Source organism: Rhinolophus ferrumequinum, chromosome 14, assembly GCF_004115265.2.
Source record: "Rhinolophus ferrumequinum isolate MPI-CBG mRhiFer1 chromosome 14, mRhiFer1_v1.p, whole genome shotgun sequence".
Lineage (NCBI taxonomy): Eukaryota > Metazoa > Chordata > Mammalia > Chiroptera > Rhinolophidae > Rhinolophus > Rhinolophus ferrumequinum.
The window spans coordinates 36,209,898-36,230,637 of NC_046297.1; the positions used below are offsets into that span (position 1 = coordinate 36,209,898).

At 35.1% G+C, this 20,740-nt stretch overlaps 1 protein-coding gene across 3 annotated transcripts in view; it reads left to right on the forward strand.

The window, feature by feature from the left end:
• The first annotated feature begins 705 nt into the window (after nucleotides 1–705).
• Nucleotides 706–20,740, forward strand: part of INTS8 (integrator complex subunit 8) — a 48,046-nt gene continuing 28,011 nt past the window's right edge. The window contains exons 1-13 of one of the 3 annotated variants that reach the window (XM_033126078.1): nucleotides 706–1,001; nucleotides 2,261–2,435; nucleotides 4,032–4,172; nucleotides 4,482–4,553; nucleotides 5,402–5,453; nucleotides 6,362–6,544; nucleotides 9,687–9,794; nucleotides 11,646–11,801; nucleotides 13,922–14,022; nucleotides 15,340–15,481; nucleotides 18,264–18,334; nucleotides 18,706–18,887; nucleotides 20,050–20,183. In XM_033126078.1, coding sequence (XP_032981969.1) covers nucleotides 872–1,001; nucleotides 2,261–2,435; nucleotides 4,032–4,172; nucleotides 4,482–4,553; nucleotides 5,402–5,453; nucleotides 6,362–6,544; nucleotides 9,687–9,794; nucleotides 11,646–11,801; nucleotides 13,922–14,022; nucleotides 15,340–15,481; nucleotides 18,264–18,334; nucleotides 18,706–18,887; nucleotides 20,050–20,183 — 1,647 coding nt within the window. In that variant the 5' untranslated portion in view covers nucleotides 706–871. The remainder of the gene's footprint in view (nucleotides 1,002–2,260; nucleotides 2,436–4,031; nucleotides 4,173–4,481; nucleotides 4,554–5,401; nucleotides 5,454–6,361; nucleotides 6,545–9,686; nucleotides 9,795–11,645; nucleotides 11,802–13,921; nucleotides 14,023–15,339; nucleotides 15,482–18,263; nucleotides 18,335–18,705; nucleotides 18,888–20,049; nucleotides 20,184–20,740) is intronic. The other 2 variants (XM_033126079.1, XM_033126080.1) reach the window with 2 other exon arrangements.

A 20,740-nucleotide genomic window follows, 5' to 3' on the forward strand; every position in this document is an offset into this window, starting at 1 on the left:
TGTCAGAGGCATAGTAGCTTCGGGGTGGGGGATTATCACTTTGTGAGGGGTGTAAATGTTTAACTATTATGTTGCTTTGTACACCTGAAACTAATAAAAAAAACAAAACTAGAAAACTGCAAAAAAAGAAAAAAACCCACATAAGAACATTACCGAATGTGCTAAATGTGAAATGAGGTGAACAATACCTCTAGCGGGGATATCAGGAAAATTAATTAGGCGCTAAATATTGAGAGTTAGCCCTGAGAAGTAACAGAAAGCCTGGATTTCACTGTAGTTTGTCGTCTGTTGAGGGGGAGAGGGGCGGTGGGGACACTAGTGCCCAAGTCAGTAAGGGGAGTATCTGCCCAGAGAACCTAGGTGGGAAGAAATTTCAGAATTAGAAAGGAGGAAATTTCAGAATTGGAAACGGGGAAATTGAAAGCACCGAAGACAAACTTTGGCTCACAGTTTCAACCTGTAGTGTTCATTGTCTTTTACGAAGACATTGAGACCCACTGCAAACGGAGATGAGGCTGTTTCTTTCCCTAACAGAGAAACTCCCAGGGAAACGCGAAAGCCAACGACGACCCAGCATTCCCCCAATCATCTCCTATGGTAACCGGGAGGAGGCGTGGTGTGGGGAACGGTCCCGCCCTCTCTATCTCCAACTCAAACCACGATTGGCCGGAGGAGCGGCGGTGCGCAGGAAGGCGGATCCAAGAGCCCTTACAGCGGAGTCACACCGCCATTTTGGGTTGTGTGGGTTTCCGGGAAATTTGGAGTGCAACCTTGCTCCTAGTAGTTCGGTGGGTCACAGCCCCGGCTCCCAAGTCCGAGTGTCAGGTTGGAGCCGGGAAGCGTCCCTGGGGCTACCGGCGGCGGGGGCAGGATGAGCGCGGAGGCGGCGGACCGGGAGGCGGCCACCTCCAGCCGGCCCTGCACCCCGCCGCAGACCTGCTGGTTTGAGTTCTTGCTGGAGGAGTCGCTGTTGGAGAAACATCTGCGCAAGCCCTGTCCGGGTAAGCGTGGCGCATGCAGCCTGAGGAGAGCGGGACACGGCCACCGGCGCTGCCCGCTGGGCTCCCACGAGCGCGCCTTCTGGGCTACGAAGCTGTGGCCTGAGAGGCACGGACCAGAGCCGAGCTCTGGCCGGGACCGGTCGCTGAGCATTAAGAGTCCTAGTGTTGGGGCACTGACCTGGGGGGCCAAAGAAAAGCTCAAAACAGGCCCTTCCCATTCCACCCTTTTGGGGTTTTAGCACCTGCGAAGTGGTCTTGTGACATTGCTTGGGTTGGGGAGGCTGGCTCGAACCCTTCTCGTTGCAGAACACTGGCTGTGATTAATTTGGGGAGATGGGGAGAAAATGTACGGTGCTAATCCTGACGCTAATTAGTTATATCTTGGGTTCTTATTTAACTGTCTTTGTTCTTCAGCGAGGGGATTTTACTGACTTAGTTATATATTCCAAAGTTGGGCAGTAAATTAAAATGAGAAAATCTTTGAAAACAGGAAATGTTATGCAACTGCAAGATGGTTATTGTATAATGATGATCATTATATTAATACAGTCTCCCAGTTAATGAATTATTAGTGAAGGAGGCTTTCCAAGCATTTCTGAAAAGAGGTACGTACATACTGGCAGGAAAAGGTAAGTTCCTTCAATAGGATTTTGCTGATAAAGTTTGAATCCAGGTGTGGCTTGTTCAGTCTAATAGACTGGCCTTAACTGATGGAGACTACTGTGCAAGAAGTTAGTGTACTTGCGTAGTTTTACCACCTGTATTATATATTTTTAATTCATTGCTTTTGACAGATATTTGTTAATTGCTTTCTGCCTGCCAGACACTGTGCTTAATGCTTCACATCTGTTATCTCATTTAATTCAGTCTTCACAATAATCCTATGAGGTAGGTGGTATCTCTATTGTGCATTGACTGAAACAGGTGTAGAGAGGCGAATTGATTCAAGTCCCATCATTTCTGAAGACAGCATCTCTTTCCTCTAATTGACATTGGTTATTTGCTGAACTGGAAACCTGTAACCATTCTGTTTTTCCCTGTCAAGTGCTTTCTTCTGCATGAATCTGTTCTCCCTTCTTCCTTACCACCCTTCCTGCTCTTACCTTTTATTTTGCAAGCACACTTATAAATCATGTTCCTTAGTGGTAACTACAGAGCTGTTTGGATTCCTTTTGTTGCCATAAACAAATACAATGAATACTTTCCCATCTTCATAATTAAAATTTAAATTTGAGAATTTACTTTCTTTTAAATCCTAGATCCTGCACCAGTTCAACTTATAGTTCAGTTTTTGGAACAAGCTTCCAAACCTTCAGTTAATGAACAAAACCAAGTTCAACCTCCACCTGATAACAAGAGAAATCGTATTTTAAAACTACTTGCTCTTAAAGTTGCTGCACATTTGAAGTGGGACTTGGACATATTAGAAAAAAGGTATATATGATTTAAATTAAATTTATTTTGAAGTACTATTTAGATATTTTGGTTTATTTCTACATATGCTTATATAATAGCCCTTAAAATGAGAATTATTTTACATTCTTGGTAAAATATGCAAATATTTTTCAAAAGGTAGAAGAAAATACTTGAATATTAGATGAATTTAAATCACCTTTTAAAGTATAAATTTGAAAAAAAAGTATATACTTGATGTTATCAATAATGAGGCAATTGATGATGATGATTTGATGTGGTGACTAGAGAAAATCCACACCTAAACACTTAAGTTTCTGTTTACTTTTACATATCTGAATTAAATGGATAAAAATTAATGACGGATGTTCCATAATATTTTGAATGATTTGCTACTGAATAATTCAGTTAATTTTACTGGTCACAAACCAGTCACTGTCTCCCAAACTATATAAAATATCTTATTAGAATCACTGCTTATTTGTTTACAAATAAATACTTTCAAGGCTATGCTTAGAAAAGAATTTTTTAAAATCTTCACTCCCCTCACAATTTAAGAAGAAATACCTTATAGAAAACTTCAGAAAATAGGAAATAATAAGGGAGGGGAGAGAAGTATTTTTAACATTTTGTGTAATTTTTGTTGCTTTAACTTTATTTTTTAAACAAAGTTGTGAGCACACCCTATATACTATTTTGATTTCTTCTTTCCCCCCACCAATAGAGTATCACGAGCATTTCCCCATTTTATATTTTGGAGATAATTCTGTCGTATGGATAATTTATTAACTGTTTCTTCATGGACAGTCATTTTGTTTCCTAGTTCATTTTTGTAAACCACACAGCCTTAAATATCTTTGTCCTTACATTTTATATTAATTTTTAGTTATATCCTTAGTTCAGATTATTAAATTGCTGGGTTGGGTGGTGTAAACATTTTTAAGGCGTATGTTGCATATTGCCAGATGGCATTCCAAGAGCATTTTACTAGTTTATACTCTAATTAGTAGTAGTTAAACACTTTTTCATCACCCATTCTCCAGTATTACATATTACAACTTAAAAAAATTTTTCTTTAATCTGAAGGGGAACCTATCCATTAATAGACTCAAGAGGCATATCAACAGATAGCAATATGTACAAAAAAGTATGTTTATGATACGGTTGGAAAATTGAACATGGATTGGATATTTGATGATAAGCAATTGAAAAATTTTTAGATGTGAAAATACTGTGACTATGGTAAGAGTCAATTTTTGGGAGACCTATTCTGAAGTACTTAGGGAAGAAATAATTTAGTATTGGAATTTGCTTCACAATAATTTGGGAAGGAGGGAAGATGGTAAGATTGACCGTCAGTTGATAATTGTTGAAGCTGGATGATGGGCACATGGGGATTCATTATATTCTGTCTACATCTAAATTGTTTTCATAATAAAAGTTTTAAAAGTCTTTTAAAATGTTAGTTTCATGTAAGTTGAGACAGATGAATAAAATGGCCCTGTAGATTTAGTCTTTCCACAATGTAATTATTGTCAGTGAAGATACTGAATTGTGTATTTGTGCTTCTTATGCAGCTAACATGCATACATGTACCTTATGCTTCTTCCTTTTAAGTTTGTCTGTTCCAGTATTGAATATGCTGCTGAATGAACTGCTGTGCATCAGTAAAGTTCCTCCTGGGACAAAGCATGTAGACATGGATCTGGCCACTTTACCTCCAACCACTGCCATGGCTATACTTCTTTACAATAGATGGTAAATTTTTTCATAAACCTAAAATGTGTTGGACAGCCTCTGTTTAATTGTACTCTGGCTTTCAGGGGTGTGTTTTTAAGGGGCTCTCTCAGAGGATCTTGGGAACTGTGAGTCTGGTGGAGAAAACTTGTGACTGCATAGATGAAAAGCATTGTATTAAAAAGTATGTGGATGATTTAGAAAGTTTTTATTATATGTTAATTACAATTTCAGGTAATTTATAATACAAATTTTCCAAGGAGTACTTGAAAAATAACTGAAGTGACATTTATAATATATTAAATTTTCTTTTTCTTGTATTTTCTTCAGGGCAATTAGGACAATTGTTCAAAGTAGTTTTCCTGTCAAACAGGCAAAACCTGGACCTCCTCAGTTAAGTGTGTAAGTTGGCAGATATGACCCTCACTTGGCACTGTTTTCATCAAAATAAAAAAAAAAAATTTGAAGTTTTTAATAACCTCTGGTACAGAGGAGTAGAGCAGAAATCGGAAGGCAGAAGGCCTGCTTTGGAAGGTAGGTTTGGAGGCATTAGAGGGTGAGAGAAGCAGGTAGTACTTTGGATATCTAGAGTAGAGAGCTCTGAAAAAGAAGAGAAGTACTTTGTGAATTGTGCCTTTCATCTTAATAAGAATTAGCTGGCCTTCAAAGTGTTAAAATTTTTTTCATTTAATTAAATTTACTTGAAGATAACATTTGTTCTGTATGTGGGAAAATTATTTTGATATATGTAAATATTTTAGAGTACAAAAGTTATAAAAGTTTGATCATATGTGAAGTTTTAAACCTAATGGTTAAATTCCAGGTAGCAACTTACCCAAATTTGGAGCTAGAGAGATAGTTTTTAACTTATAAATGAGCTTTTGCTGCCAGTAAGTTGCATTGTTTTTTTTTTAAAAAATTTTTTAAATTAGTTTCAGGTGTATAAAACTTATTAAACATTTACATCGCTCATAAAGTGATAAACCCCCCAAGTCTATCCCTCTGACATTGTACATAGTACATCACATACATTGTACATCATAATATCTAAGTTTCATTCTTAAGTTGAGGGTTTTTTTTTTTAATGCAAAGCAAATGAGAAAATAATAGTCCATAAATTGAGCATGATTATAATTGAGTTTTTGTTTTTTTCAGCATGAGAAGAAATAGCATTAAAAACATTATTTAAATTCAACCTCATTTTCAAGTCTTTTGAGTAACATTTGATACTCTTCAATTATTTCTTTTAGTATGAATCAGATGCAACAGGAGAAAGAGTTAACAGAAAATATTTTAAAAGTGGTGAGTATCGACATCAATTATACTTTAACATTGCTGGGACACAGAGTGTGTTAGATGCTTTTCCTAACCTTAGGTATGAGAGTTGGCAAGGTGTAGATACAATGACATTTAAGTTTTCACTGTGAGAACATAGTTTGGTAATATTTTAAATTGTATAGATTTTCAGTGTTAATGATAGAGTGAGTGCTTTACCACCAATTCTGTTGTTGAGTATTTCATGACACTTCAGCAGATATGAGAAATTATTCTTATAAGTGGTACCTTTATATTCTTTTATATGTTCCATAAATTCTAAAGAAACATATTTTATAATTTTGTAGTCAGAAAAATGCAGCAGTTATTTTTTAATTGATCTAGTTAATGTAAAAATAGAAACGTAAGAGTTTCCATAATTTAAAAATGATCTCTAATTCTTTATTTAATACTCATAATGTGCCAGAGATACCATGTAAAATGCAGGGACTAGGAGAGGAAAGGGAAGATAAGAAACCGTCTTCATCTGTATGAACCAAATATGTTGTAGTATTTTGAATGTGGAAGCAAAAACCTGCATTTTTGTTACGTAGTGCCTATTAAATGGCTGGCACATTGAAGCATACAAACATTTCTTGCATAAATCAAGGGAAAAGCAAATCTTAAAAGCATTTTTCTTTATTAACTTTTCTGTAGAAAAAAGATAATCTTTTCCAATTTGTATTTTCTAATTTCACAATAGGAACGTACTGTAGTTTTTAAAAATTTAAGATAACTTTTTCAACAAATTTAATTGCACTTCTCCTGTGTTAAAATTTTTTTTCAGTAGTCTAGTACACTAAGCTACTAAGTATCCTGTAATTATAGTATTTTGGTTAATATAGTCTATTGCTGCCATTTTTGTATTTTAATAATTTGTTTATTGAATTTTTTAGCTCAAAGAACAAGCTTCGGATTCTATTTTGGTACTAGAGGCAGCCCTTAAATTAAACAAGGATCTTTATGTCCACACAATGAGAACATTAGATTTATTGGCCATGGAGCCAGGCATGGTAAATGGAGAAACTGAGAGTTCTGCTGCTGGATTGAAAATCAAAACTGAGGAGATGCAGTGTCAGGTATTTATTTCAGTATTTAATAAGTGCATGGCAAATTTTTGGAAAATCTTAGATCATCCTAGTATTTTTAACTAGAATTTATTTCTCCTTTTGTCTCTTTGATTTTGGCTTAAGATGCTATTAAAACTGTTTGCATTGCATTTAACTTATGAATTTTGTATGACTTCACTTGAAATTTTTCTAAAAGACATGCAAGGGAAATTTCATGTGAACTTTTGTCTCTGAAATAGACAAATAGACAAACTGTTTCCCAGTTCTATTTAGGTGACAGAGTTTAAATTCTGAGAATGTAGTGAATACATAACTGATTTACAGTTCGTTTATATTAGTAGAAATCTAATCATACCCCCGCCCCCCCCACACAAAACAAACAACTAATTATGTTAGACTTTGAAAAATGTAGGCTCCTAGGAAAAACACCTCATGTTTCAAGGATCTTAAGGTTGTCTACTTTTGGTAACTCTTGGGCCCTACTTCTTTGACAGCTTTCAGTTGATGTTTGTTGTTAGATGTTTATTCATGTTTCCTTTTTCCCTGCTGGATTACAGACAATTGGAGGACTCTCGCTCTCTTAAAAAAGTATATTTTTTATCTTCCTCACTTTCTAGCACAGAACCTTGAGTATAACAGAAATTTAAAAATAATTGATGATTGCCTAAAGCATGCCACTAGGATAGTGTCTTTTGTTTTCTATTCGCTTTTTTCTTTGTGAGTTAGCATGACTTCTTTACTTCACTATTTCCCATTCCCGAAAGTGGCAGAAGTAACTGTGACAAAGTGTTAGGAGGTGTCTTTTCACATTAGCTATTCTAGAATTGAAGGTAATCACTTTTTTAAGACCTGGTGAGATGGAGGTTACAGTAGGAGTAGGAATAATGAGGCATAGACAATTGGTAACCTCTTTAAACTGTTAATGAAACTTGCATATAGCAGGTTTTCTGGGACTGTAGTATCTTATGATTGCTGAGAATCTGTTTAAAAGTTACTGGTAACACTTCCAATTTTCACAGTATAGTGAGTGATACAACCTGAAAAACAAAATTCTTATAAAACATCTAGATGTGCTAAGTAAACTATCAAATTTTCTTTTAATTACATAGCTGAGTCATAATTCCTATTTTTTGAATGGCAAATTGGTAGGAATACTCATTTCCTGGCATGTTAATATTTAAAGTGCATTCTTTACATTACTAAAATTTATCTGACTCAAAAGAAAAATCTTTACATTTTTTCCCCCAGTAAAACCAAAAGTATACCTGTTCCTGAGGACAGCTTCATTATTAGGTGTTTTATTTTAACCTATCAATCACCTCTTAATTGTAGAATTGAACTCATTTTAGTGGCTAGTCAGCTATTATAGTCATACTTGAAAATGTCTTCTTGAAATCTTAAGCTCTGTCTTTGCCTGGAAAGGGGAATTATATATAACTATATATAATTATATATAACTATATATAATGTATGCATATATATGTGTGTGTGTCTATAAATCAATCCATCTCAATCTCTTTCTATAGATACAGATTTATGTCTATATATATATAAACATTTTTTCCTTACTTTTTTAGCACACCTCTTTATCCTAGATAGGAGGAAGCTTTCTAGAATGAAAATCAGCCATTAAGTGCAGACTAAATAGTGCAAAGTAGTATTCTAGAGGCTGAGAAGCATTAATTCTGATTTGTTGAACAGGACAGAATAATACCTATAATTCATATCGGTAAAGAGTAGCATCATAATGAGTACCAGAGACCATATAGCTTAGGAGTTTGGAGGAGAAATAAGTATAAGTATCTGTTGGCTAAGGTTGGTTTGGTGTAAATGGAAATAAGGGATGTGGAATGAAGTTTATTTTTAGGATCTGATATGAATGGGGAATTGAGGAGACTGATATGATTGAAGCAGAGGAGAATAGAGAGGTTTGAAGAGAGAAATTAGTCCAGATTCTGAGATCCTTGACGATCAGGCAAAGGGGTTTGAACTTTCTCTTACTTGGAGGAATAATTTGAAGACTTTTAAGAAAGTCAGATCAAGAAGACTGATCTGTCAGCTATGTGTAGAATAAACTTGAGACGGGATATTAGGAGCCTAGGGATCTGGGTTCAAGCCTGGGCTCTCTTAGTACTTGGTTATATGCTTTCAAGCAGACATGACACTTTCTGAGCCTTAGTATCCTTGTCCACTAAATAGCCAAATTGAACAGTCTGAGTCTTTGAGTTCTGCACTTGGTGAATCTAGGCATCAATTTAAGAAAGTCCTTAGAAAAAATATACAGATTCTGTTAGAAAAAGATAACTGGAAATGTACTATTATTTTATAGTCATTCAAATTTCTTAATGTTTTACTCTGGCCAGTCCTGTTATAGTAGACATTTGCTCCCTTTGTTCCCCCTGCTTTTGGAGAGATTCCCCAGAATCTGTTCCCTTTTTCTGTGTGTGAAGAACTCTCTATCTTCTGAGACTTGGTGGGAGGCAGAACTTGCTTCCTATAACAGAACTGAAAACTCCAAATACTCGCTTTCTCTAGCCTTACCCTGCTTGAGGGCAAGCTTGTCACATAGGTGACAGACACATGCATTTAGATTGTGCATCAGGAGCTAGTGAGTCAGTGAAGTGGGAATGATAGAGACTCCATTGTGATGGTGAGTAGCAGCAACAGTGACAGTAAAATCTAGTTTACAGGCGCAGCACGAGTAAGAGTGTATGTAGCTGCTGCTTTCAGTGTCTGGTGCTGTTGGCTGTAGGTGATAGGAGCTCTGAAGTCTAGTGTTGGGATAGCTGCAGTGGTATCTCATTTAGACCAGTTGTGGCTCTTGTCCTGACTGCTTGCCTCTCTTGCCCCTTTTGTTTTCTATGCCTGATGCTTTGGCCTTACCAATAATTCTGTAGGCCATCTGAAATCTTATTAGTAAATCTATTTTCTGCTTGTATCAGTCATAGTTGGTTTCTGTGGCTTGTGACTAAGATCATTGATTGTTTCACCACTCATTAAAATGCATTTTTCCCCATATATATATATATATATATATATATATATATATATACACACCTGTGTTTTTCTGAGATAAAGATAATTTTTGGTTTTGTCGACTCTTAAGTATGTGAAAAATTACTAAGCAAATTGGTGTTCATTACCATTTTAGGTGTGTTATGATTTGGGTGCAGCATACTTCCAGCAAGGCTCTACAAATTCATCTGTCTATGAAAATGCCAGAGAAAAATTTTTTAGAACCAAAGAACTAATTGCAGAGGTAAATACGGTCATAAACAGGCATATAATATTCAGACCTTTGCAACATCTGTACATTTTTGGCTTTCATTTTTCTGATAAACAGTAAGTTTTTATTGTAGTAAATTTCAAAGTTCAAGAAAGTACTGAAAACATTTTTAAAAATCTGTATTACTACTGCCTGGAAATAACTTTTTATGCCATTAGAGCTTATTTTCTTCCAGTTTTTATTCTTTGTATGTTTTTATACAGTTAAGCTCATTCTATATATGTTATTTTGTGTCTTAAATCTTTGAATAGACATTTAAAATGTATTCTGTTCTGTGATTTGCTTCATTTCCCTAATGTTTGGGCATTTAGGTTGTTTACTGTATTTATTTATTACAAAGCTGCAATATTACTCTCTCCAAGCATAAATTTTTGTTTGGCTTTTAGGTACTTTCAAGTTAAATTTCTGCAAGTAGAGTTACTATGTCCAGTGGTTATTCATTTTTTTTTTTTTTTAATTTTTATTGGGGAAGTGTATTTTTCAAGGACCCATTAGCTCCAAGTCAAATTGTTGTTTTCAATCTAGTTGTGGAGGGCTCCGCTCCCTGGCTCATGTGGGAATCAAACCGGCGACCTTGGTGCTATGAGCACTGTGCTCTAACCAACTGACAGCCAGCCGGCGCCTGGTTATTCATTTTTTAATGAATAAGACCTAGCCGGACAATCAGCTCTAATACGTCCCTGAAAATAAGACCTAGCCGGACAATCAGCTTTAATGCGTCTTTTGGAGCAAAAATTAATGTAAGACCGGGTACCGGAAACACGGTATAATACATGAAACCAAATTACTTTCCATGTAACTTTATCTCAGGGTACTCTAATCAACAGTAAGATATATATATTTTTTAATAAAAGTTTATTGGGGTGACAATTATTAGTACAGTTACATATATTTCAGGTGTACAATTCTGTAAGATTTTTTTTTTTAATTGCCAATTTGATACGTGAAATATAATATCTTTAAAAAGTTTGCGTTTTCTAATTCCTAGTGAGGGTAAACTTTTTCATGTGTTTAGCACTTGCATTTTTCTTTATATGGTTCAGACAATTGAAATTTAAAGTGTGTAACTAGGTTTTTGTATGCCTGATGCCTAGAAAAATTCCCTCTTCAGTCTCTCCTTTCCTCACTAGAGAAATGGATTAAATGCACTAGAATCTTACTTTAAATCTATTCTAAACCCATTGGGAATCTCCATTTTACTTTGCCTGGGTAACGCATCAGATTTCTAATTTTATGGCATTTCAGGTATAGTGATTTAAAACTTTAATTTTAAAAAATGTGTCTTAAACAATTTTTCTGTTCTGGTAGAAGAACAGAAAATTCTTTCCAATTGAGTGAAAATTGAGTTTGGTTTTTTCCTCTCCCTCCCCCCCCCGTAATTCTCTGCTAGGTATATATATTTTTAAATATTTTAAGCTTGTTTTTAGTAGTGTTCACTCTTTGTTAATCGATGTCTCAATTGTCATAAATACTTAGAGTTATAATAATATCTACCTTTTGTATGTTCACCTGAAAACTCTAAACTGGGAGGCAGCAAACTTTTTTAGAAAGGGCCAGATAGTAGATATTTCAGGCTTTTGGACCTTACACAGTTTTTGGCATATCCTTATTTGTTGTTGTTGTTTTTCCCTTTATGTTAGTTCAAGGGCTGTACAAAAACAGGCCACAGGCTGGATTGGGCCTTAATCTTTATATTTTTTGTGTTTCCTCCAGCCCTGAATTTTTTTTAGCATTTTCTCATACTGTTCAAATGCACTAAGTGGGTGCTAGACTATTGTTTATGTTACATTGATAGATAATGATATATACCTCTTTACTTTACAGATAGGTTCATTATCTCTGCATTGTACCATAGATGAGAAGCGGTTAGCTGGCTATTGTCAAGCGTGTGATATTCTTGTACCTTCTTCTGATAGTACATCTCAACGGTTGACTCCATATAGTCAAGTCCATATTTGTTTGAGATCTGGCAACTATCAGGTAAGACTTATGAGGGGGATGCAGTAGTGTAGTTGAAAAATTTTGGAAGCCAGACAGAACTGAGTTTGAATCCTGGCACCATCATTTACCAGTTGTTTGATTTGGGGCAAGCTGTCAGATTGGCCTGTAAAATAGTGGTAATAATTACCTCAATTCATAAGCTTCTGTTGAGAATCAAGTGAGAAGTTATAGTTTATAAACTCAAAGGCAAAGCACTGTATAGATGTTGGTTTCTTATTATTGATATCTTTTTTTGAAGGTACAGAGTTTACCCATTTTAAGTAAATTTTGTAAGAAACTTTGTAAGCAGAACTTTTACATATAAAGTTACAGGTAGAGAACTTTCAGTTTTATGGAGCCTAAAGTTGTGTGTCTGATTTGAAAGAATAGCCTTGTAGCCCAGCCTTGTTTCCCACAGCAAATACTAAGACTGACAAAGAAAATGAGCAAAGTGGTTTTGGTAGGTTTGGATGGTATGTTAGAGTCCACTTTGCCAATGAGCCTGGTCCTTATTTTAGTTTTACTCATGAAAAGGGCTTAAAAGTAGTCTGTTAAGATTTTTTATTGCCTCTTCTTATTTAAAGTAGTAATCACTGGGAATTACAATTTGTACTTTAAAAATTTTTGTTGGAAAACCTTGATTCTAGAAAGTGAACAGTTGAACTCAAAATAGGAGTCATGAAATGACAAACCTATAGCATACCTTTAGTTTTATGTTTCCAAATGGGCTTTAGCCCAGCTTTTTAGTTCACTGTTCTCAACTAAAGTTAATTTTTTTTTTCATAGAAAATAGGAAAGGAGCTAGTACTTCTTCTTCCTCCATCTGGCTCTTTTTCAAATTCTGCTTTGCCCTAGGGAAGAAAATTAAACTTTCTTGAAGATGGATTACAGATACAGATGAATTTATTAAAGACTAGAGATTTTTCTATTGCACATCCCTAGTGGGGTTTATGGGCAATAGGGGTCAACTATGGTAAGACATAGAATCTTTAAGAAGCTGCATGGAGTGGTTTGTGCAAACAAGACCTTAGAAATACTACTCATAAATAAGCACATGTTACAGTGAGTATAGTAAAGTGCCAAAATGTGTAAGCAGAAAGTAGTGTAATGGATAGCTAGGAAGAGGAAAATAGCGATTTTGTTGTAACTCTTAAATTTATCACTTTAGTTTTGTATGCAGAAGTATCTTAGAAATCATATTTAGCCTTTTAGTATTTGAATAGGATTCTCTTTATATGAACTCTTCCTAGTTTTTGTTTTGTGCTGATCAAGTAGTTATTAAACAGCTGTAACAAATGTTATCTTCTCATATTTGGGAAGGGCTGTTTTGCCCTATGTAGTCCTCCCTTGCTCCAGTTTGGCTACTGAGGTGAAACAGTAGTTGCTCTGTAGTTTTGAAACCACTTTTGTCCGTACTTTTTTGGTAGCAGTTGATTAGCTCTGTTTCCAGAAAAACTTCTTTCCCATCTCCTCACACAGTCATCCCTTCTTCTTTTCTGTTGCTTGATAAAGCTGAGAAAGTGTGTATATAATAATGTGGATATTTTCTGTAATTCAGTAAATATATTAAGACATTTAAATTTATTAGAATAGTTTTTTAGCATGTTTTTTCCAGCTGAATTATTTAAAATTGTTTTAGTATTTTAAAAAGTTTGTTGTATGAACCCAAGTTTGAAGTGAATGGGAAGAATTTTTAAAACTTCTAATAACGTAGCTTCTTTTTTTTTTTAAATTAAAGTTTATTGGTTAGACAGTGGTTAGTGACAGTGGTTAGTAAAGCTACATAGGTTTCAAGTGTACAATTCTGTAATACATCATCTATATATAACTGCACTGCTTCTTACTGATTTATTTCTTCTCTCACCTCAATTTTTGGTCCATGATTTTTAATTTAAAAAGGGGAAAGGGCTATTTTTTATTCTTAATCTAATTTTAAAATTTTAGATTTTCCTAGTAAGATATTTTTATGATTTTCATTGTGTATTTTTTATTACAGAAAGACTTTCAAAAATTCATTTTTAAATTTATTTCAACTTTTTTTTGGGGGGAAGGGCTTTTTTAAAGTGAAGGTACTTTGCCATGAGTTTTGAAATGGATCCAATATTACGTCTGTTTTCTAGGAGTTAATAAAGATTTTCATTGAAGATAACTTAACCTTCAGTTTACCTGTTCAGTTTCGACAGTCAGTATTAAGACAACTCTTTCAGAAAGCTCAACAGAGGTAAGTTAAGTAAATTGAAGAATTACCTTTTGATTTTTGAATAAAAGAGCAAGTGTGCATTTCAGCTTTATCAAAAATAAGTCTGACAGCACTTACATTTTTGTTAGTATATGGAAGTTGACATAGAGGGACCACTTCAGTGTTCATCTAATCTATGAGGTGTGATCAAAAACTATGGTGAATGTTTAAAAAAAATTACAGTAAAAGACATATTGCCCTTAATCGCCTCAAAATACTCCCCTTCGCTTCAAACACACTTATCCCATCATTCGTGCCACATTCTGAAACAGTTCTTGAAGTCCTCTTTCGTGAGTGTCTTTAGTTGCACTGTCATGGCTGCCTTGATGTCCTGAAACTTGATTCAAAACGTTTACCTTTCATGTCATTTTTACTTTGGGGAAGAGCCAGAAGTTGCACGGTGCCAGATCCAGTGAATGAGGTGGATGAGGACACACCGTAGTGTTTTTATTTGACAGAAATTGCCGTACCAGAAGCGATGTGGGACATGGAGCCTTTCCGTCATGATCTCAGAATACTGTGAATACTGCTGTCAGGTGCCATCCAACAGAAAAGCAGGGATCTTCAATGTGGGAAGCAGCGCATAAAACGTTAGTAACTGTGTGACAAGTTTCAACTTGTTTGGTGCAGTCATTCATTCAGGTGTGAGCTATAGTTGAGAGAAGATGTGTTTTAAAGTGTGTCGTAAATCATCCTCCATCATGACAATGCTCCGTGTCACACATCACTTCTGGTATATGGCAGTTTCTGTCAAATAACATGACAGTATGTACTTATCCACCTTATTCACTGGATCTGGGACCGTGAGACTTCTGGCTCTTCCCCAAAGTCAAAATGATTCAGGATATCGAGGCAGCCATGACAGTGCAACTAAATATACTCATGGAAGAGGCCTTCTAGAACTGTTTCAGAAAGTGGCAAGAATGATGGGATAAGTGTGTTCGAAGCAAGGAGTATTTTGAGGGCGATTAATAGCAATGTGTCTTTTACTGTAATTTTTTTTAATTTAAACATTCACTGAATTGTTTGATCACACCCTATATTTTAAAAGCCTTGGGGAAAAATATGTATAGCAGAATTTGATTCTGTTACCTAATCTGTAACTAAATTGTCCCTTGATAAATTCAAAATCTTTCTGTTCTGCTTTCCTCCCTGACGTGGGTATTTACTAGTGTGCCTGAGTATCCTAAAATCTTACCTCTCAAGAATAAAGGGCTAATTCTTGTGAATTTAGTATTGTAATATGTACCTTTTTTTGAATTTAAAAAATATTAGTGGTTCTACTTTTGTACTCTACAGAAATGAAGCCCTAGATGAAGTCTGTTTTAAAGTCTGTGCCTGTAACACAGTCCGTGATATACTGGAAGATAAAACAATTAGTGTTCAATTTAACCAGCTATTTCTTAGACCTAATAAAGAGAAAATAGACTTTCTTCTTGAGGTAAGACATTTTTTCCCTTTTGACTTACAATTTTGCTTTAAGCTTACAAATGACCTCTTGGTTGCCAAATCCAGTGCCCTCTTTTCTGTCTTCATCTGACCAGCCTCTTTGGCAAATAGTTGATACCATGTTTCCTCGAAAATAAGACCGGGTCTTAAATATTAATTTTTGCTCCAAAAGACGCATTAGGGCTTATGTTCAGGGGATGGTCATTTTGAAAAATTAGGGCTTATTTTCCGGTTAGGTCTTATTTTTGGGGAAACACGGTATTACTGAGAGACAGCATTCTCCTACCTTGTCTCTTTCCTAGTTCTCCTTTACTAGGTTTTTCTTAATTCTTCATTGACTTCTGTTTTGCTCTCCCTTTAGTATTTTTGCTTACAAAAGTTTTGTCCTTGGCTCTCTCATCTTCTCGCGTCATTTTTTAATTCTCATCCAAAATGTCAGTTACCTGTTCAGATACCTGTTTACTGAAAACTCTCAAATCGTACCTCTAGCCTCTCATGTGATTTCTAGAATCTGTGTTTCTACTGGACCTTTCTACCTCTTTCTTTAACAGTTTTAATATAATAGACATTGAGAAGTACATAAAACATAATACCACTTAGTTCCAAAATGCAACATTGCCAACACTCTAAAAATCCTTCTTATGCTCTTTACCAAACCCTCTCTGCCTCCCCTTGAGGAAACCATTGTCCTGCCTTTGGTGATAATCATTTCCTTGCTGTTCTTTACAGTTGTATCACCTTTTTATGCACCCTTAAAGAATATTCTTTAATTTGCCTGTTTTGAACTTTATATAAATGAAATCATACAAAATGTATTCTTCATTTTCTTTCACTGAATGTATTTGTGATATTTTTTCAAGTTGTTACATGCAGATACAGTGTTTTTTTTTCTGATTGCTGTAAGGTATTGTAACGTTATATGACCATGCCACAGTTTATTCATTCTTAAGATGATAGACGTTTGTCGTGTTTATAGACTTTGGTTGTTGTGCTGCTTTGATCATAATTCTATGTATATCCTGGTGCATACATGTACTATTTGTCTATATACCTAGAGGAAGCATATCTGCAATATTATTTTGTAATATCAAAGGTTTTTTGCCACCTGCATGCATGAAAATTCTCATTGGTCAGCATCCTTACTAAGCATCCTTACTAACACTTGGTATTGTCAGATTTGCTTGTCAGGTAATTGTATAATGGTCTCACTGAGTTTTAAATTTCTATTTCCCTTATTAATAAGGAATTTGCCAGTTTTTATTTTTATGCTCATACAGATTTTGTCTTTTGAGATACCTGTTCCAAGTGGTATGCCTCATTTTTCTATCGGATTGTCTGTTTACTTTTTTGCAGAAGTTTTTTTGGTAGGAGTTCTTTATATATTGCCGGTATCTTATCCGAGTTTGACTTCTCTTTTAACTTTCTTTTTATTGTTTTAAAAGCTCTTAATTTTAATATAACAAAATCAATCTTTTCCTTAAAGGCAAAGAATCATGATTTCTGTGCCTTGTTTAAGAAAGCTTTTCCTAACCTGTGGTCATGAAGATAGTCTTGTATTTTATCTTCTAAAAGCTTTACAGCTTAGCCTTCCTTTCACATTTCGGTCTTTAATCCACCTAAATTGATTTTTGTATGTCATGTGAAATAGGGGTCTGATGTCATTTTTTTCCCCTCATATAGCTGTCGATTTGTTCTAGTACCATTTACTGAACGCCCCGCCCCTTCTTTTTTCTTTTTTTTTCCTCGCCCTACCCCGTCCCCCTGTAATGTTTCAACATTTAGCGTGTGTATGTTTTTCTTACAGCTACTCCTTTTCTGATTAAGGAAGTTTCCACCTATCCTTAGTTCACTAAGCGTTCAAATCACGAATGATTTTTAGATTTTATTCACTGCTTTCCCTATTACAATCTCGTAATTTAATTTTTCTCTTCTAATTTAGTAATGTGGTGAAATATATTAATTAAGTGTTAAGCTATCTTTGCTTGTCTGGAATAAATACTAGGTCATGATCTTTTTTATCTTAGTTGACATACAATGGACACATAATATTGTATTGGTTTTAGGTGTATGACATGGTCTTTTTAAAATATATATTGCTGAATTTGGTTTACTAATATTTAACAACTTTTTTTTACATTCATGTGTGAAATTGATACATATGTTGTTTGTTTTCTTGTTCTGCCTTTGATTTTGGTATCAAGGTCATGCTTGCCTCATAAATAAATTGGTGTCAGTGGTATTGTAGCAGCTATATACGATGTCAGAGGGGTAGTAGACTTGGATCTGGGGTTATCACTTTATGAGGGGTGTAAATGTCTAATCATTATGTTGTTTTGTACACCTAAAACTAAAATTAAAAAATATTAGTAATTATTATCATTATGCTGCTTAGTAAGAATAGCTCAACCTTTCCATGGCCATGGATATGACAGTTCCTAAAAACTCAAAAGGCATAAAAATAAAAGAAAAATTATGTGTAGAGATAAACTAAGAATTAATATCTGCATATAATTAGTAGCATAATTTATACATTCTGGGAGAAATCTGTACCACGCTTTACTACATACAAATACCTGCAGTTATTGAAATGAGCAGATTCCACTCCTCCCCATATGGATTTTTGTTTTTGTTCTCATCTTTTAAATTACTTAATCAAATCTGTGATTGATATGTGGTTGAAAAAGGAAAATTCAGTTGTTAAGTCTAAAGTTTTTAAACTGCCATGTACATTTTTTAAGGTGCCCATATTCAAATAAAAATATTCATATTTCTAGGTATGTTCAAGGTCAGTAAAATTAGAAAAAGCTTCTGATGCTTTGAAAGGAAAAATGGCTGCTTTTCTAAAGTAAGTACCTATTTTTCTTTTTCCCCTTTGAACTTAGTCCTGTGAGGAAAATATAGCTTTTATTACTCTTCATGTTTGAACTGCATGTCTTAAAAACAGGCAGTAACTGATATTTGAGAACCAGTTAAGGTTGAGATTTGTGCAATCTCACAAAATTTATGATTATATCAGTTACTGTTTTTCTTACATTGTGTCATTCACATCACAGTTTTACATAAGGACCAAAGAAAAATTTAAAATCTATTTCAGAATACTGTTAATGGAGTTTATGAAATGGTTGATTTGTTACATGGTTTATTAATACAAATTGGTTAGTATTTTTTTTCCCATACTAAATTATATACTTTTTTGTTTTATGATATTTCTTACTGATCTAGGAATGTGTGTCTGGGGTTGGAAGATCTGCAGTATGTTTTCATGATTTCTTCACATGAGCTTTTCATTGCATTGTTGAAAGATGAAGAACGAAAGCTACTTGTTGATCAGATGAGGAAGAGATCCCCTAGAATAAATCTGTGCATTAAACCTCTAACTTCATTTTATGATATCCCAGGTTAGCTTCTAGTCTGCTAGCTAAATGTTGGCCTTATTTGCCCTTCACTATATTTGAGGATGCCTTCTTAATTGTTTTAATTTATACTTATGTCAGTATAATTAATTAAAAATTAATAGAAATTTACCTGTCTTCCATAGTCACACCTCTGTCTAAGAAGTTAAGTGCTGGGATTCTGCTGAGTGTATGGTTAATGGAGAATTAGGCATAGATATGTAGAAGATTTTAGCTAGGGACCTAGACCAAGGTGATTCTACTGCTAGTATGTTCGTGGGAGGTAACCGTAAGAGGAGGGAGGGGACTGGTCAAGCGTGCTAAGACCCAAAAAAAAAAAAAAAAAAAAAACATGCTTTCATGCATTTCCAACTATATCACTGTGATACTATTTATTGGCTAAACATTTAGCTTTGGCAATATTGCCATTTTTGCCTTAATTTATTTGATGATTTTCTTCCATTTTTGCTTTTATAAATATATAGGTAGAAAATATAGTGCTGTTTATTTAAAAAAACATAAGCTTCAAAACTTAATATAGGTGCTACAGAGAATGCCGTTGGTTTAACAAAAGAGCAAAATTTTAGTTGTTTTGAACCTCACTAGATTTAAGCTGCCTGTCCAGTTGTAAAGAAAAAGGATAACATTAACACACATAAAATGCTAGAAATGAATTAGTGAAGACTAGCTGAAAGCTGAGTTGTAATTAGGGACTTTAGTGATCATTTCTTCTTTGGGAAGGCAATGCCGCCTCTTTCTCTTCTCCCTTCCAAAAACAAACATTCTTAATATTTGTTACTCAAATTAACATTTTATTTATACATGCTTTTTTAACACATTATGTTCAAAAGTAGATTATATATGTTATTTTTTCATATATACTACATAGTTCTTTCCATGAACCAGTTATTGATTTTTTACCTTTGTTTATATTTTCATCTTTATTACATGCATTTATTAAATGCAGACATAATACAAATTGTGTTACGTTTTCTCAGTGAGGATAAAGTTAATATGTAAATGACACTATGTTGATGAATCAGTTCTCAAGATGAGGGCTGTTTTAACTTAGAAACACACACAATTTCTCTCAATAAATTATTCTCATAGGATTATGTATACCCTTGAATTAAATCATAACTGAAATAGAAATCTGTTCCTTTCTTAGCTTCGGCAAGTGTCAACATTGGCCAGTTGGAGCATCAGCTGATATTGTCAGTGGATGCCTGGAGGATTCGACAGATTTTAATTGAATTACATGGTATGACATCAGAGCGCCAGTTCTGGACGGTGTCTAATAAGGTAAGAAACCCTCTGTCAAGAGCAGATAAGGGTGGTCGGGTGGCTCAGTTGGTTAGAGCGTGAGCTCTGAGCAACGGGGCTGCCGGTTCGATTCCCAGATGGGCCAGCGAACTGTGCCCTCTGCAACTCGAATGAAGTCAATGAGTTGCCGCTTAACTCCTCGGTGACCAGATGGCTCAGTTGGTTGGAGCGTGGGCTCTCAATCACAAGGTTGCTGGTTTGACTCCTCGACTCCCGCAAAGGATGGTGGACTCTGCCCCCTGCAACTAAGATTGAACACGGCACCTTGAGCTGAGCTGCCGCTGAACTTCCAGATGGCTCAGGTGGTTGGAGCGCATCCTCTCAACCACAAGGTTGCCGGTTCGACTCCTGCAAGGGATGGTGGGCTGCACCCTTTGCAACTAACAACAGCAAGTGGACCTGGAGCTGAGCTGCGTCCTCCACAACTAAGATTGAAAGGACAACAACTTGACTTGGAAAAGTCCTGGAAGTACACACTGTCCCCCAATGAAGTCCTGTTCCCCTTCCCCAATAAAATCTTAAAAAAGAAAGATTGT